Source organism: Monodon monoceros, unplaced genomic scaffold (assembly GCF_005190385.1).
Source record: "Monodon monoceros isolate NGI ecotype Baffin Bay Population unplaced genomic scaffold, NGI_Narwhal_1 Super_Scaffold_13, whole genome shotgun sequence".
Taxonomy (NCBI): domain Eukaryota; kingdom Metazoa; phylum Chordata; class Mammalia; order Artiodactyla; family Monodontidae; genus Monodon; species Monodon monoceros.
Window position 1 is genome coordinate 70,620,738 of NW_021703769.1, and position 16,673 is coordinate 70,637,410.

Consider the following 16,673-nt stretch of genomic DNA (forward strand, 5'->3'; position numbering starts at 1 on the left):
GCTGGGAAAGAGAAGACTTGCGTGGCCTCAGGGAAATTCAGTTTTTATTGAAGTCGCAGTTTGGGTGAAGTGGGGCGGGGTGGGAGAGTTAGGGGCCGGGAGAGTTAGGGGATGGGAGGGAAGCTCTGGCTCGCTAGGTGGGCCGAGGCGGATTGGGGCGGAGCCAAGGCGGGGTCGGGGCGGAGCCAAAGGCGGGGCTACACACTCCAGGATTGGGAGAACCTGCTAGCCCGCTAACCCCTTGCAAGGGCGGGCCTTACAGGCTGGGGCTCCGGGATTAAGCGCCGGGCAGCCTAGGGCTCGAGGATTGGACAAGAGACGAACTGAAGGCGGAGGCGAGGTAAAGTAGGGTCCGGGCGGGGGTCTCAGAGAGCGTCCGACTGCTCGCCCTGAGCCTGGTTCTGCTGCATCTGGGCCTGCATCTTCTCCAGCATCTCTTGCATGCGGCGCAGCTGTGCGGGGCAAGATTGCAGGCAGTGGGACTGGGCGGGCAAGGCCAGAAAGGGACTTCGAAGAGGATTTGGGGCCTTGATCTGGGGGAAAGAGAGGTGCTTGCTCACCTCTTCGTCTTTCTCGCGGATCAACTTCTCCGTGTCGGCCAGAGGCAGCATGGGCAGCGGGATCTCTGTGGCGCTCTGGCGGGAGAGCTTGCTAGGGGGTGGAGGAAAGGGGCAGGAATCAAAGTCGAGAACCGTGGTTGTGAGTCACTGCGGCGAGGCAGGGCCTGGGGTTTGGCGGGACCATGTCCTTCAGGTTAAGGCCATAAGCAAAGTGGGTAGGGAAAGAAAGGCTCCGGGAGAGAGGTCTAGAAGGTGAAGGCCGGGGTCATGGATGGTGAGCGCGGAGCCTTGGAAGCACCTAGGAGTCAGCTCTGGCTCTCACCTACGGCTGGCTCGATCACGCGCCCCAGGCCGGGCCAGGCTCTGTAGGCAGCGCGCCCGGTAGCCCTCGTAGAGCAGATCATGCGTCACCTCCTTCAGGTCCTGCAGGTGTGTCTGCACTAGCATCCGTCGCAGGTTCAGGAAATCGCAGTGATGTGGGTTCTCCACTGGGGGGCGGACCGGCAAGAGTCGGGGGGCTTGGGTCGGGTCTGCTGCCCAAGGACCCCTCTTTTGACTTTTAGGACCCCCGGGACCAGAACTCTCCCCAACTTCACCTGTTGGGCGCGGTTGACTCGGAGGCGTCCTGGGCTCCCTGCTGGCCTCAGAATGCGTTCCTGGCCTTACTCACCCTCCACGGTGCCCCAGGAGTAGCAGCGTCCCCTCACCGGTCGGGTCCCGCCGTCCCTCACTACTTCGCAGGAACCGACGACAGCAAAAGGGATGCTTTCCTAGAGGGCAGGAGTCAGCGATCACCGTTGGTCCCCTTTGGGCAGAAACCTCTTTCTCAGCTCCCACCTCCACATCCGCCCTCCCTGACTTCTCTGCCCCTTCCTCCTTTGCCTCTGCACCTTCATCTCCGCATCCTGCCTCTTGAAGTCTTCATCCTCATCAGAGTCACAATCGGGGAACTGGTAGATATTGATCTCCTCCTCCTGCAACTGTTCCCGGATCTTGGAGGAGACAGATGCAGAGACGGTGAGAAACACAGAGACTGTGAACCACAGGCATTGCATGACCAGAGACAGTGAGATATAGATGCAGACACGGGGTGGAAGAGACAGAGAGGAAGACATGAAAGACAGAGATGGTGAAAGATGGACATACGGGATGACTGAAAACAAAATCTCAAACAACGAGAGACAGAGACGTAGATGGTGAAAAACTGAGACAGTTACCCTAATGGGAAGACTGATGCCTGGGAAGTTTTGAAGCTGAGCAGATACCGAAAGATCAGGAGAGAGAGGCATAAGTGGAAACAGTGGGAAAGGGCTCTGAAGACACAGGGGGGTGGGAAGGTGGGGGGGTGGGGCAGTCAGCATCCTGGGGCCAGAAGGATAATATTGGTCATTATGTCTACACCCCTGGCCTCAGACAGGCCTTAGCCAAGCATCCAGCCCAGGGATTCTATTCCAAACCTCCAGAGACATGGCTTCCTTAGGCAGCTTATGACCCACCTTCCTCAGAAACTTTCTTCCACAGTCTAGCCTGACACATCACGCTCCAAAAGGGCTACCCCAAGATCAAAGAAGTCAAGGCTGAGTTCGATTTTGATCATGACTTTTGGCTTCATGTGAGGCCAAATGTCAGAGGCCACCACACACACCTTCTGCTTGAGGGCCTGTGTTTCCTTAGGCATCAGGGCATCTGCTTTGCCAATGACTGGGATGATGTTGACCTTCTCATGCACCGCCCGGAGGAAGGCCACATCTAGGGGCCGGAGCCTGCACCCAGGGATTGGTCAGGGCTCAGTTTCAGGGCACAGAGACACTCCCCCTCCAGCCCTCCCCAAATGTCCCAACTCCCCAGGGTGCCCCTCGGACCCCCGGCCAAAAGGTGAGATGAAGTAGAGGCAGCAGTGGACACGGGAATCCTGGATGTTCTTCCTGTTCAGGCCACTCTCATCCCGAAGATACTGCTCAAATTGCTCCTCAATGAAGCGCACCACGGGCAGCCAGCTGGGGTGTGGGGAGAGAGCGGCAAGTCAGAGAACAGGGACCACAGCACAGGGAAGGGGACAGGCTAGCCAGGACTGTGGGTGTGGGAAGTAGTTTCTTTGGCTCCAACCAAAGACATAAGAGGAAACTGGCAGGTGAGATGTCGGGAAGCACAGGGCACTTTGGGCCACAAGGCCACCAGAAACAGGCCCCACCTTTGGCGGGGGGCGGGGGTAGGGCAGGGCAGACCAGCCCATAATCTGACCCCTCAGTCTCCAGAGTAGCCACGTTGGGAAGCTGAGCCCCAGGTCCTCCCCCGTTCCTCACCAGCCTGAACAGTCCACTGAGTCCCCAAAGCCAGGCGTGTCCACCAGGGTCAGCTTCACCTTAACACCCCCCTCCTCGATCTCCACGCCCCGGCGCTCGATGGTCAGTGTTTGTGTCAAGCGAGCTATGAGGATGGGGAGAGGTCAGGGAGCTGGGTAGGAGCCTGAGGCAGGACTAATTTCCTTTCTCAGGCTCACAGTTGCCTCCACCCATTTTTCAGGGGAGGAGAGTGAGTCTCGGAGAAAAGCAGTGAGCTGCCTGAGTCCCCCAGAATGTCATGGGAAACCCAGATGGAAAGGAAGAGAGTGCAGTCTAGGGACATGGGAGGAGGGGGTCAGAGTGCCTGGAGAGCACGGTGAGGAGGGGGTCTTACCCCTGGCCTCTGGGACTTGCCGATCCTCATAGAGGTTGGTGAGAAATAGGCTGTTGATGAGGGTAGATTTTCCCAGGCCTGACTCCCCTGTGGACAAGACAGGCCCAACTGGTCAGGTGAGGGGACAGCCAAGGTCTCTTGAGGACCCCTTGCCAGGCCCCTCTCCAAAACCCCCAGACCTGCCACCATGAGTGTGAAGTCAAACCCCTTCTTGACGGACTTGCGATGCAGCTGGTTGGGGAGGGCGGCGAAACCCACATACTCCTTGTCCTGTTGGCAGGGGGTGGACAATATGAGGCTGCTGGGGGCAGCAGGCAGGGCCCCCAGGATAACCTGATCTCAGAGGCTAGGAGAAGTCAGCCTATTGTGGGTTGACCTGGCTAACCTGGGGGTAGGGGACTGGGGGCAGAGATGCCTGGATTCCTGGGCATAAAGACTCACCATGGCCCCGATAGCTGTCGCTGCACCTGCTGTCTCTCCCCACTTCCTCTGGTGGGGCAGGAAGTTGAGGGCGGCAAACAAGGGGGCGGGCAATGTAGGAAGCTGAGATGCTCAAACTGGCCCGGACAGGTGGGAAAAGCCGAGACCAAGAACAGCTGTGGTCCTCAATTCCTGGATACCTTTGCCCATAACCCCAATAGGAAGCTTCAACCCCTCTGTTCTCTGTACACCTTTATTCCAAGCCCCATTGTAACCCCATCACCCTGGTGGGAGGTAGGGTGTAAGCAGAGAGGAAGGAAGTGGGTTGGTGTCTCTAGCAAGTGAGATGAAGGCTTTGACAGAGGTGGTTAAAAAAAAAAATGTTCCAAGGGTCTGAGTGGACCAAAAGCCATAAGAAAGATTGAGGGTGGGAGGGGCAATCAATTTTCCTCGCCAGCTCTTGCACTGGATTCTTAAAAGGACTTCAGGTCTTTGGACACCTCTTCTAGAGAGACTGTCCTTCAGAATCCTGGCCAAGGCACTCCCCTGCTTGAAACCCTTCATGGGCTTCCCAGTGGTCTCAGAATCAATTCTGAGTCCTGACTTGGCAGCCAAAGCCTCCCCCATCTGACCTCATCACCCCATCTTTCACTCACCCTTAGTGAGTGCCCATATCCTAGGCTCTGTGTATATTGAACTTTACCTTCTTCTGCACCAGGTGAACTGCTCTTTATCCTTCTAGGGTTTGATTCAAAGGACTCTTCTTCCTCCTCTATGAAACCTTCCCCACCCACCCCAGGCAGAGTCATTTTCCATCCTCTGGACTCCCCAGCACCTTTCACAGGCCCCTCCATTGCCCACCTTTGCTTATCTGGATGTCTCTTCTACTCCCCGCTGAGTTTTCTGAGGACAGGGACCATGTCTTCTAATTTCTATATCCCTGGTGTCTTGCACAGGGCCTGGCACAAAGAAGGTGCCAATAGGGCTTCCCTGGTGGCGCAGTGGTTAAGAGTCCGCCTGCCGATGCAGGGGACACGGGTTCGTGCCCCGGCCCGGGAAGATCCCACATGCTGCGGAGCGACTGGGCCCATGAGCCATGGCCGCTGAGCCTGTGCATCCAGAGCCTGTTTTCTGCAATGGGAGAGACCACAACAGTGAGAGGCCTGCGTACGGCAAAAAAAAAAGAAAGAAAGAAAAAATAAAGAAGGTGCCAATAAATAATATACTAGATAAATGAATGCACGAAAGAGTGAGTGATTGAAGTTAGTCTGGGACAAAGGCTGGCAGGCTGCAGAACTTGTAAAAGGAGCTTGGCTGGGCTTCCCTGGTGGCGCAGTGGTTGAGAGTCCGCCTGCCGATGCAGGGGACACGGGTTCGTGCCCCAGTCCGGGAAGATCCCACATGCGGCAGAGCGGCTGGGCCCGTGAGCCATGGTCACTGAGCCTGCGTCTGGAGCCTGTGCTCCGCAATGGGAGAGGCCACAACAGTGAGAGGCCCGCGTACCGCAAAAAAAAAAAAAAAAAGGAGCTTGGCTTTGGAGTCAGAAAGAACTTCCCAAACCTCAGCTCTCCCACTTACTGTGTGACCTTGGGCAAGTGATTTGCCCTCTCTGAACTCCATTTTTTTCATAGTAAGATGAAATACACACATTTATATTTTGTTATCAGGACTCAGAGTGGTTTCGGATGACATGGGCTTTGGAGTTAATCAGTTATGTATACAATATACTATATATATATATATATATATATATATATATATACACACACACACATACCCTAGCTTTAGCATTTATGAACTGAGTGACCTCTCTGAAACTTTAAAGCGAGTCCCCTTAGTATGGCCTATAAGGCCTTGCTCAATCTGGATCCTGCCTATTGCTCCAACCCCATTTTCTTTCTCTATTCTTCATGGTTCTATTTATTATTTCCCATTTAGCCCCTGTTATAGACTGAATTGTGTCCCCCTACCCCCCACTTCATGTGTTGGAGCCCTAACCCCCAATATGACTATATTTGGAGGTAAGACCTTTAAGGAGGAAATAAGGTTAAGTGAGGTCAGAAGGGTGGGGCCCTGATTCTATAGGTCTGGTGTCCTTATAAGAAGGGACACCAGCAATCTCTCTCTGCACATGCACAAAGGAAAGGCCACGTGAGGACACAGTGAGAATGTGGCTGTCTGCAACCCAAGAAAAGAGGCCACACCAGAAACCAACCCTGCTGGCATTTTGATCTTGGACTTCCAGTCTCCAGAACTATGAGAAAATAAACATCTGTTGATTAAGACTCCTAGTCTGTGGTGCTCTGTTATACCACCTCATAGCTCACTCATTTCCTCTCCTCAGCCTAAGGCAACCACTCTAATGTGCTTAATGTGTAATTTTTTAGTTTGTACACATTTTGAAAAATGTGCAGTGCATAGTACATGTTTACACAAATAGCTATATATGTATATACTAATATGTATTTCTGTTTGTTAATTTTTTTCAATCAGCGCTATCTTTTAAGATCCATCCATGCTACCACCTTTTCCTTACTTCAACCTCATTTCTAGTACTGCTCCTTTCATGTAACCTTGGAAAAATCACCTCTCTGGGCCTTACTTTCCTCATCTACCATATGGGATTGGACGCTCCCACCACACTGAATTCACAGAAGTTGTTCAAGTTTCATGATTATAAAGACATAGAATAATTAAGAGCTGTGTGACCTTGGGCATCTTTAGCTTTTCAGTGACTTCGTTTCTGTATCTGTTAAATAATGCTATTAATAATTTCACTTCATAGGGGCATGACGAGGATTATATACCTAACACATATAAAGTTCTCAGCAGTGCCTGGCATAAAAGATGAGCTCACACATAACGCTAGTTATTGCTATTACATGAGCTGAGGGGTGAAACAGTGCCGCTAGCTCCAATCTAGCTACTGCTCTTCTGCATTAGTTGCTGAGAATCCAGAGAGAGTGAATCAGCCAGGGTTGCCGCCCTCTGGGGAGACAGAGACAGCCACAAGCAAGAGTGACACACGGCACTGGTGCTAAAAATGTAGTGTAATAATGAGATAAACAGAGTACTTTGAGAAGCCAAGGGAAGGGATAATTATACCCTTCCCCCTGCACCACAACCCTTCCCCCTGCATTTCTCACCAGGCTGAGCAGCCCTACCATCCTAGTTAAAACTCTGAACTCCTCCCTCCTTTGCTCTCCACAAGTATATCCAATTGGTTTCCAAGTCCTTTCTATCCATGAGAAAAATTGGCCCCTCCTTTCTACACCCTTCACCGTCTTGCCCCTGCCCTGGGTTCAGACTCTAATCAGCTTGTCCCTGAATTATTCAAATAATATTTAAGAAAATAACATGTACACACCTGTCAGAATGGCTATCATTCAAAAAGACCACAAATAACAAATGTTGGCGAGATGTGGAGAAAAGGGAACCCTTGTACACTGTTGGTGGGAATATAAATTGGTGTAGCCAATGTGGAAAACAGTATGGAGGTTCTGCAAACAACTAAAAATAGAACTACCATATGATCCAGCAATAGCACTCCTGGGTATATATCCGAAGAAAACGAAAACACTAATTCAAAAAGATACGTGCACCCCAATGTTCATAGCAGCAGTGTTTACAATAGCCAAGATATGGAAGCAACATAAGTGTCCATCAACAGATGAATGGATAAAGAAGATATGGTATTATATATACATATATAAAAAATATATATATATACATACACAAACACACACACACGTAATGAAATACTACCTACTCAGCCATAAAAATGAATGAAATTTTGCCATTTGCAACAATATGGATGAACTTGGAGGGTGTTATGTTTAGTGAAATAAGTCAGACAAAGACAAACACTATATATTATCGCTTATATATGGAATATAAAAAACAAAAAAAAACTATCGAATACAACAAAACAGACTCACACATCTAGAGAATAAACTAGTGGGGAGAGGGAAAGGAGAAGGGCAAGATAGGGCTGAGAGATTAAGAGGTACAAACTAAAATAAGCTACAAGGATATATTGTACAGCACAGGAAATACAGCCAATTTATAATAACTATAAATGCAGTATAATCTTTAAAAATTGTGAATCACTGGGACTTCCCTGGTGGTCCAGTGATAAAGAATCCGCCTTCCAATGCAGGGGACATGGGTTTGATCCCTGGTCGGGGAGCTAAGATCCCACATGCCTCGGAGGAACTAAGCCCGCGCGCCACAACTATTGAGCCCTCGTGCCTCAAGGAGAGAGCCTGCGTGCCGCAAACTACAGAGCCCACGCGCTCTGGAGCCTGCGCGCCATAACTAGAGAGAGAAAACCCGCACACAACAACTAGAGAGAAGCCTAAGGGCCACAAAGAGGAGATGGCACGCCGCATTGAAAGATCCCACATGTCTCAACGAAGATCCCGTGTGCTGCAACTAAGACCCGATGCAGCCAAAAAGATAAGGAAAATAAATAAAATAAATATTTACCAAAAAAATTGTGAATCACTAGGTTGTACATCTGAAACTTACATAATATTGTAAATCAACTATACCTCAATAAAAAAAAGAAAAAAGAGAAAAATGGCATTTATATTCATTTATTTACTGTATAACCAATACATATTCTCAGGGAAAAATATGCAAATGGTTAGAAAAATTTACATCTAATATCATTCCATGATATATCCTCATTTTGATTTTCATCCTTCTAGATTTTCTCATATGCCTGTACATATGAATAAATATATATTCACAAAACTAGGATCATAACTTTGGAAACCTGTTTCCGTCACCTTATATGTTATGTCTATGATCACAAATACACATCTACATTATCATTTTTCTAGATGCTTAGTATTCAGGCTGATTCCCATTCTTCCCTGTGATAAACAACACTGAGCTGGGATGACTGTGTTTGTGGTGCTATCATTGTGCACTTGTCCAACCATTTCCTTGGGCCTCATTTCTATAAGGGGAATTACTGAGTCAAAGGAAGTCACATATTTAAGGCGTTTGTGCATACTAATAAATGCCCTCAGAAAAGGCTCTTGGCTTGGTTAAGTGCAGAGATGATATGAATTAGCAGTGACACAATATTCCATTTACATGCTTATTAACTCCAACAAATTATGCCCAATCATTCCTGTGATAAGGTTTGGGGCCTGTTTGTAGAAAGGAAGATCCCCCCTTGAGTTTCCTATAGGGCAGTGAATGGTAGACAGCAGTCTTCCCATTTAATAATCATCTGGATTAGTTCTTTTTCATCTCTCCATCATATCTTCATAGCTGCCTATGGCCCTACCAGACATCCCTGAGAGGGTTTCTATGTCTTTAGACCTGAGTTCAGGTTCAGACCCAATAACTCCAGGCTTTGTCTTCTCAAAGTCAGAGCTAGCTCTCCAAGTGAGTATGGCATGCGGGCTGGCCAGCCTTTGGGGGTTTCCTCCAAGAGGGGCTGGCTCTTTGCCATTTTGGTGCCCTCTTACCTCCGTTTCCCAGCACATGTGCTTGGCACATATTGGACCCCGGGAAATGTTTGTGGAACAGGTGATTAACTTACCATCTCATCTGCAGCTTCCACTACTTTCCTATTATGTAAACTTCTGACACATTAAAACAGAACTATTATCTATCTTCCTCTTTGAGGATAGATCTTAATCATCTTTGGATCCCAAGTTTCTAGCACATAGTAGGTTTGCAATTAGTATGTGGGCCATTGTTCATTTCATTCCCTCTGCCTGGAGTTCTTCATTTTAGGCCCACTTCAGCCAGGCTCTGGACTTGGCTGAAATCTTACCTGTCCTGAAAGGATCAGCTCAAAAATGCCACCTTCTTCCTTGGTTACCTCAGCCCAAAGAGTAATAACTGATATTTTTTACTAAGTACTTTACACCTCAACCATTCAAATTAAGTATTATCCCCATTTTACAGTTCAGGAAACAGAAGTAACTTCCCCACCCAAGGTTAAATGGGAGCAAATGACAAGGTCAGGAATCAAACTCTGCATGAATGAACTTAAAGACAGTGTCTACAGCCACTAAACTCTACAGGTCTCTCTCTCTCTGTACTGCATTCCTATCACATCTTTGTTTATTAGGTCGGTATACAATCTGTCATATCATCTGTATGTCTCCATGTTCTACTGAGCAGAGAGAGCTCCCTGAGGGATTTCTTTGTATTTCCAGGGTCTAGACTTATGGTTGATGATCCATAAGTATGTGTTGATTGACTTGTGCTCCATGTTTACCCATGTCTAACATTCATGCATACCAGGTACACAAAACCACACAGATTCATTCCCACAAATAAGAACTCTTCCTACTATCTTGAATCGGTGAACGTAACTCTCTCACGCCCTTTTTGTTCTTATTTATCATGATTTGTTTGCTTGCCCCTTTAAACTGGTAGCACCCCAAGGACAACTCTTACACGTGTTTAATCTCTTTATCAAACTCTTGACATAGCACTGAGGTGCTAATAAATGTTCATTAATATACAAACCTTGGTTACCCCTCTCCATCATTAGATGGGCTGCAGACATTTACAGGCACCCCACCCCCTCCCCAAACGCAACCTTGCCCAGAGTACAGATACTGGGGATCACTCCCCTGGGACCACTGGAACACAGCCCCAGCCAGGGTCCCACCAAGCTGGGAAACAGGGTTTAATGTTTTAGCCTCTCCCTGGGCTCCCTTGGTAGGGCTGTAGACCTGTCCCTAGTCTCCCCATGGCCTCTTTCTTTGTGTCCCTGTCTCTCTTTGTCTCTGCCTGTTTCACTCTTCGTTCCTCTGCCTCTGTTTCTCTCCAGGTTCCCTGCCTTTTCTTGTAGTTCTTCCGACTTTGCTTCAACGACTTTATGTCTCTCTTATCTGTTTCTACATGTGTTTGTTTCTGGCGGCCAATCTTTTGCTCTTGTGTTTCTGGTCTGCTGCAGTCTCTGTCTCTCTGCCTTTGCATCCTCTCTGATTCAGGGCTCTTAGGTTACGACTCCGGATCCAGGTCTGTGTCCATCGGCCTGCCTCTCCTCAGCATTTATCTGGCGTCTGCCACTAGCTCCCGCTACTGCCTGTCTCCCCCAGCCCAGCCCAGCCCCCACGCGCGGCCCTCTGCCTCGCCGACCGGTCCCGCTTTGTTTCCCGTGTCTCGGCGCCCCGCCCCCGCCCCATCTGGGGTCTCCGCCGCCCTCTGCCGCCCTTTGTCTGCCTTGGTCTTTCCCCCACCCCTTTCCCCGGGTCGGCCTTTGGATCTCTCTTTGTCTCTCCGGGCCGGGGTGGCTGGCGCTGTTGGCCAGCTCCGGAGTTCCGCGCGGGTGGCCCGACACAGCGACAATTAAGAAGTCTTCGGCCCACCACATCCAGCTCCAGACCAGGAGGCACACGGTTAATACCATCGAGTTCGGGCAACTGTCCTCGGCTCAGAGTAGCCCTCTCCGCGGCACGCGGCTGCCCGCCGGCCACAGAGCTCTGGAGGACGAGGGTTGCCCCCACAAGCGTGCAGCTCCTCCAAGGTCCTAGAGCGGCCGGGTGCCACCCGGCGCTTCCGCTTCCCGTCCCCGCCCCTGGCGGCCGCCCCAGGGGAACGCCTGGGACGGAGCCCCTCCCCGTTTGGCGCCGAGCCCACATCCCCGAGCCGTTGGCGGCGCGGGCAACGGAGCCCCGCCGAGGAGCTCCGGAGGGCGCCGGGGTGGCGGAGGCGGCTGCTGCAGCGGCGGCGGCGGGAGGAGAAGGGGAGCGGCTGCGCTCTGGAAGGAGCAGCAGGTGCAGGGGCGGCTGGCGGCGCGGGCGGGGATCACCGGGAGCCGCGCCCGCACCTCGGACCCGAACGCTGCCCGGTCCCCGTGCCGGCCAGCAGAGGGCAGGGCGCCGCCGTCCGCACATGGCTGTGTGACCGTGAAATTGTGTCTGTCCCCTTGCTCAGGGCGGCGTGCCGGCGATGGAGCGCTCGGTGGGGACCTGGGGCGCGGATCTCCATGGCTCAGAGGACAGGGAGCAGCTGAGAGGCACCCGCACAGGTGAGGGCCAAAGCGGTGCACCGCCGTGGGCAGGTAATGGCCGGGTGAGGACCCCGGTGCTGGGCTCTGCCTGGCCCAGACCCAGAAAAATCGGACATGAACTGTGCTTCCGGGGGGGGGGGGGGGGGGGGGGAGGAGGGGAGCAAAAGCCAAGGGATGGAGCCAGTGTTTCTGAGCACCTACTATGCGCCAGGCCTTGAGGGGCATCATTTCAAGGACTCCCTCCCCGTCCCCGACAGTGATCAGCAGGCTTGCTGCCTCTGCCCTACTTCAGGCCTCATTCTGTCTCATCCCGGCAATTGCAGCAGCCTCCCCTCAGCCCTTTTCTCTCCAGTGATGCACTGTGCAGCCACATTGATCGAAGTCCAGATCTAATCCTGTCTCCCTTCACAAAAACCTTCCCTAGCTCCCTTCTGCTACTAATTAAAAGCCTTAGCCTAGTGTTCAATCCAGATCTTACATGCTTAATCTAGTCTCAGCATCCCTTTCCATGGTTTACTCTTTTCTCTGCTGTGAAAGCCCAGCCCTGTCTCTTTATTTCCTCTCTCTCGTGACAGCACAGTTATTCTGAGCCTGCAATTATAATTTTTTGTGCCTATCTCTCTTACCCATCCTGAGGGACAGGTGTGTGTCTGGGTTCTCTCAGGTACACACAAGATGATTGAAGTAATAAGTTACAGACTGGGCTAATATAAAAAAGATATAATGTAATTAGCAAATACCAGGCAATATAATGTAGGGGTTAACACAGGCTTGAGAATCAGACAGACCTGAGTTAGAAACCTGGTTTTGCTACTTTATAACTCACTTTGAGCAAGTGACTTAAATTCTCAGAGTCTCCATGTTGGGTAAAATGGGGGTAGTTAACAGTATTACCTCATAGGATTGTTTGCAAGGATTCAGTAATGCTTGGTTAAGTTATTGGCACATATGAAGGGCACGGTAAAAGGAAGTTACTGTTACTGAGAGGCACAGACAATAATAAGTGCTTCAGAAATTCAGAGGAGAGAGAGCAAGAGAGATCCTTGCAACCACAGATGGTCAAGGACGCCTTTCTGGGGAGGTTGCTATCAAAGATAGCCAAAGGGCAGGGTCTACAACTCCTTTTTCTTTCCCCAGGTCTAGGGAGTGAGAACGTGGAGATTTCTCAGCCAGATGAGTTTGAACATGCCCCACAGGAGGATGACTTGGGGTTCAAGGAAGAGGAAGATTTGGCCCCAGGTCATGAAGTAGGAAATGCCTCTCTCAAACCCGAAGGCATTCAGACCTGGGATGACTTGTGGGTCCAGAGAGTGGGACCTGGGAAACCACAGGCCCGGGACAGAGGCCCTCGGCTCCTGGGAGAACCACGCTGGGGCCAGGCTAGTGATCGGGCTGCCGTGTGCGGCGAGTGTGGCAAGAGCTTTCGGCAGATGTCAGATCTGGTGAAACACCAGCGAACCCACACAGGGGAGAAGCCCTACAAGTGTGGGGTCTGTGGCAAGGGCTTTGGGGATAGCTCTGCCCGTATCAAACACCAGCGAACTCATAGTGGTGAAAAGCCCTACAGAGCCCGGCCACCAGCCCAGGGCCCCCCAAAGATTCCTCGATCCAGGATCCCTGCTGGTGAGCGCCCCACCATCTGCGGTGAGTGCGGCAAGAGCTTCCGGCAGAGCTCTGACCTGGTGAAACACCAGCGGACACACACAGGCGAGAAGCCCTACAAGTGCGGGGTCTGTGGCAAGGGCTTTGGTGACAGTTCTGCCCGCATAAAGCACCAGCGGACACACCGGGGGGAGCAGCCCCCCCGGCCCGTGGTGCCCCGACGGCTGCCATCTCGAGCAGCCACGGCAGCCGCACAGGGACCTAAGGCCCAGGATAAGCCATACATCTGCACTGACTGTGGCAAAAGATTTGTACTCAGCTGCAGCCTCCTGAGCCACCAGCGCAGTCACCTGGGGCCCAAGCCTTTTGGCTGTGATGTGTGTGGAAAGGAGTTTGCCCGGGGCTCAGATCTGGTGAAGCACCTGCGGGTACACACAGGAGAGAAGCCTTACCTCTGCCCCGAGTGTGGCAAGGGCTTCGCTGACAGCTCCGCCCGGGTCAAGCACCTCCGCACCCACAGTGGCGAGAGGCCTCATGCCTGTCCAGAGTGTGCCCGCACCTTCAGCCTCAGCTCCACCCTTTTCCGCCACCGCCTCACTCACGCGGAGCCCCAGGACTTCAGCTTCCCAGGCTACCCCCTCGCCCCCCTGATCCCCAGCCCACCCCCCAGCTCAAGCCCACCCCCACCTCCCCTTGGCACCAGCCCCCCGCTGACGCCTCGAAGCCCTTCGCACTCAGGTGATGGCCCTTTCGGCCTGCCTGGCTTGGAGCCGGAGCCTGGGGGCCCACAGGCTGGGGAGCCACCTCCACCGCTGGCGGGTGACAAGCCCCACAAGTGCCCTGAGTGTGGCAAGGGTTTCCGCCGAAGCTCGGACCTGGTGAAACACCATCGTGTACACACGGGGGAAAAACCCTACCTCTGCCCTGAATGCGGCAAGGGTTTTGCCGACAGCTCTGCCCGAGTCAAGCATCTCCGCACCCACCGTGGTGAACGGGCTCGGCCACCACCACCATCCACTCTCCTGAGGCCACACAACCCCCCTGGCTCAGCACCCACGGCCCCTCGATCCCGAGTCCGGGCTCAGCCCTCTGGGCCCAGCCAGCCCCACGTGTGTGGCTTCTGTGGGAAGGAGTTTCCCCGGAGCTCGGATCTAGTCAAACATAGGCGCACACACACCGGGGAGAAGCCATACAAGTGTGCAGAGTGTGGCAAGGGTTTTGGTGACAGTTCTGCCCGCATCAAACACCAGCGTGGGCACCTGGTCTTGAGGCCCTTTGGGACAGGGGATGGTCGGGCAAGGCCCCTCAAAGAGGAGCCACCAACGGGACTGGAATGATGGGGTCCAGGGTGGGTGGAGGCCCAGGAGACCAAAGGGGAGGGTATCTGCTGCTTAAGCAGAGAAGAAAGGGCCTGGGAGGCAGTGGGAGGGAGAAGGAGGGGAAGAAACAAATGGGAGAAAGGAGTGGATAGATAGCAATAGAGATTTGGAGACCATGACCTTGAAGCTCAGGAAACTCCTGGCTGGGCTCAGTCAGGACCTTGCCAGTGTGGTTTATACCCCCAGCTTCTAGAACACTGCCTAGTATACAGTAGGCAATAAATATTTGTTGATGAACAAACTGACCTTAGCCTGAGGGCCCTTAAAGAACTCTAAATTCCTGCTGCCTCTTAACCTGTAAATTGACCCCTCCCAACCTTGCCCCTGGGAGACCAGCACCCTGAACCAGGGTTTGTTAGACCTATGAGCTTCAACAATGAGACTTCTGAAGTTTAGGGTGACAGAGTGAGGCAAGGCCATCTTGACCACCCTACTGATGGTGGGAGTATTGTGAGGCAGGCAGTACCCAGCCTCAGGCTGCTGGACGTGGTCTTAGCCAGGAAGAGGACACTTGGAGAGGCCAGACCTATCTGCCCTGGAGAAGCCCAAACTGCCCTGACACCTGGACACGGCAGAACAGGTCAGAGACAGCAGAAAGAGCAGTCATCTGCCCTGGGTGCTAAGCCCAGGTCCTGGTGGATGGCAGCAGAGATACACTGGCAGAAGGGCAGTACAGGGATGAGAAGCCAGGGAAGCACCAAGGCCTGACAGCCACATCTCCATGTGTCTCGCCAATAAACTGCTTCTTGTCTGAGGCTTGGACTCTTGTGTGCGTGTGTGCGTGGTGAGGGGTGAAAAAGGTGCCGAAGGGTCGCCACAGGCAAAACCCATAAGCCATGTTGTAAACTTGCTCTCTTTGAGCCCTGTCAAATAAAGAAGTTGGGTTGTCATAGCTGCTTTTTAGCTCTGACAACGGGTTAAGAAAACGGCCACCAGGCCTGTCAGCTGATGCCTCAGACCTGAGTTCTGGCTGCCCACAGGAGCCACCTACGCCACAGGCTCGAGCGCGACCCTTAAAAGGAAAAACACTCGGTGGGAGCGTGGGGGGTGGGGGGGTGGGCGGGTGTTCTGCGAGCGCTGTTGCTATGGCGACAGGTACCGGGAGAAAAGTGGCTGGCAGGAATTGGTACCAGCTCAGAAGACCCCGACACTGATGTTCTGCTTTCTGGGAAACCCCACCTCCCTGTGACCCTTTTTTTATTTGTCGAGAAACAGGTCATTTGGCTGCATAGTCCAAAGGCAGGGCCAAGGGGATGTCTCTATACCCCAGAAAAGGCAACCGTATTTCCCAGCCATCCATGCGTCATTAGGTGCAGGACTCCAACTCCTAGCTTTTTCCGAGGAGGGCGCCAATAGGGAGGAAGGGGAAAAAGGAACTGACCTGATTGGCCAGGGACAAAAAAGACTAGGGCGGTTCACCCATCTAAGAAATGAAGTACAAGACTCCCTACAACTTCGCAGGCTTGGCGTCTCAGCTAATTTGCGTGCGGGAACGGTCCCCGGGTAGAAGCTCTCGCGACATCTTAACCGTCGGCCGGGCTTCCTTAGAAACCAATGAAAGCTTGCTGCAGCGCGGGTCCTCCCAGTCCTCCCACCCCTGCCAAGTTGTTAAACAGATTCGAAATACCAGAATTTTGAGTTCAGGCCTGGAGTGCTCAGCGGCTTCTGTCCTAAGTGCACACAAACACCCATAGACCTGAATGGAGGCCTTTGGGGCTTTGGGAAGATCCTCCCTGCTGGTTGCCGTGTCTCACCTCCCTACCAGGTTGGCCTCCAACGTAGCCTGCAGTGAACTTTGTAAAATCTGACCACTTCACTCCCCTATTAAAAACCCTGCCGTATATGCGCATGTCCTCTCTATAAAACTTAACTCCTAGATGGCATTCAAGGCCTTCCACTTGTGTGGTTTCAGACCCGTGCCTCTTAAATATTCTGTTTTTGTTAACTTGGAATGCCCCCCTTCCCAACGTGTTAACCTATCCAAACACCTCAAGTGTTACTTCCTCCCAGAAGCCTTCCCTAAACCTCCAGCTTGGGTTAGAA

At 52.2% G+C, this 16,673-nt stretch overlaps 2 protein-coding genes across 2 annotated transcripts; one reads left to right on the forward strand and one right to left on the reverse strand.

The window, feature by feature from the left end:
* Positions 1–26: 26 nt before the first annotated feature.
* On the reverse strand, positions 27–4,063 carry SEPTIN1 (septin 1). Its single transcript, XM_029221955.1, has 11 exons — positions 3,678–4,063; positions 3,416–3,506; positions 3,237–3,323; positions 2,864–2,987; positions 2,423–2,557; positions 2,206–2,323; positions 1,451–1,552; positions 1,231–1,330; positions 883–1,048; positions 561–651; positions 27–452 (listed from the first exon to the last, which is right to left on the reverse strand). Exons 1-11 carry the CDS (start codon positions 3,678–3,680, stop codon positions 366–368), a joined length of 1,104 nt encoding a protein of 367 aa, XP_029077788.1. The 5' UTR covers positions 3,681–4,063; the 3' UTR covers positions 27–365.
* Positions 4,064–11,246: 7,183 nt separating this feature from the next.
* On the forward strand, positions 11,247–15,385 carry ZNF48 (zinc finger protein 48). The gene is made up of 3 exons (XM_029222361.1): positions 11,247–11,413; positions 11,574–11,667; positions 12,787–15,385. Exons 2-3 carry the CDS (start codon positions 11,589–11,591, stop codon positions 14,586–14,588), a joined length of 1,881 nt encoding a protein of 626 aa, XP_029078194.1. The 5' UTR covers positions 11,247–11,413; positions 11,574–11,588; the 3' UTR covers positions 14,589–15,385.
* The last annotated feature ends 1,288 nt before the right edge of the window (positions 15,386–16,673 follow it).

Coding starts and splice junctions, on each gene's coding strand:
- SEPTIN1 (XM_029221955.1), bottom strand. Junction 2,324..2,422: donor ATCTCACCTTTTGGCCGGGG/GTCCGAGGGGCA, acceptor CCCTGGGTGCAG/GCTCCGGCCCCTAGATGTGG. Junction 1,553..2,205: donor CACAGGCCCTCAAGCAGAAG/GTGTGTGTGGTG, acceptor GTCTCCTCCAAG/ATCCGGGAACAGTTGCAGGA.
- ZNF48 (XM_029222361.1), top strand. CDS start 11,589: ATGGAGCGCTCGGTGGGGACCTGGGGCGCGGATCTCCATGGCTCAGAG. Junction 11,668..12,786: donor GCTGAGAGGCACCCGCACAG/GTGAGGGCCAAA, acceptor TTCTTTCCCCAG/GTCTAGGGAGTGAGAACGTG.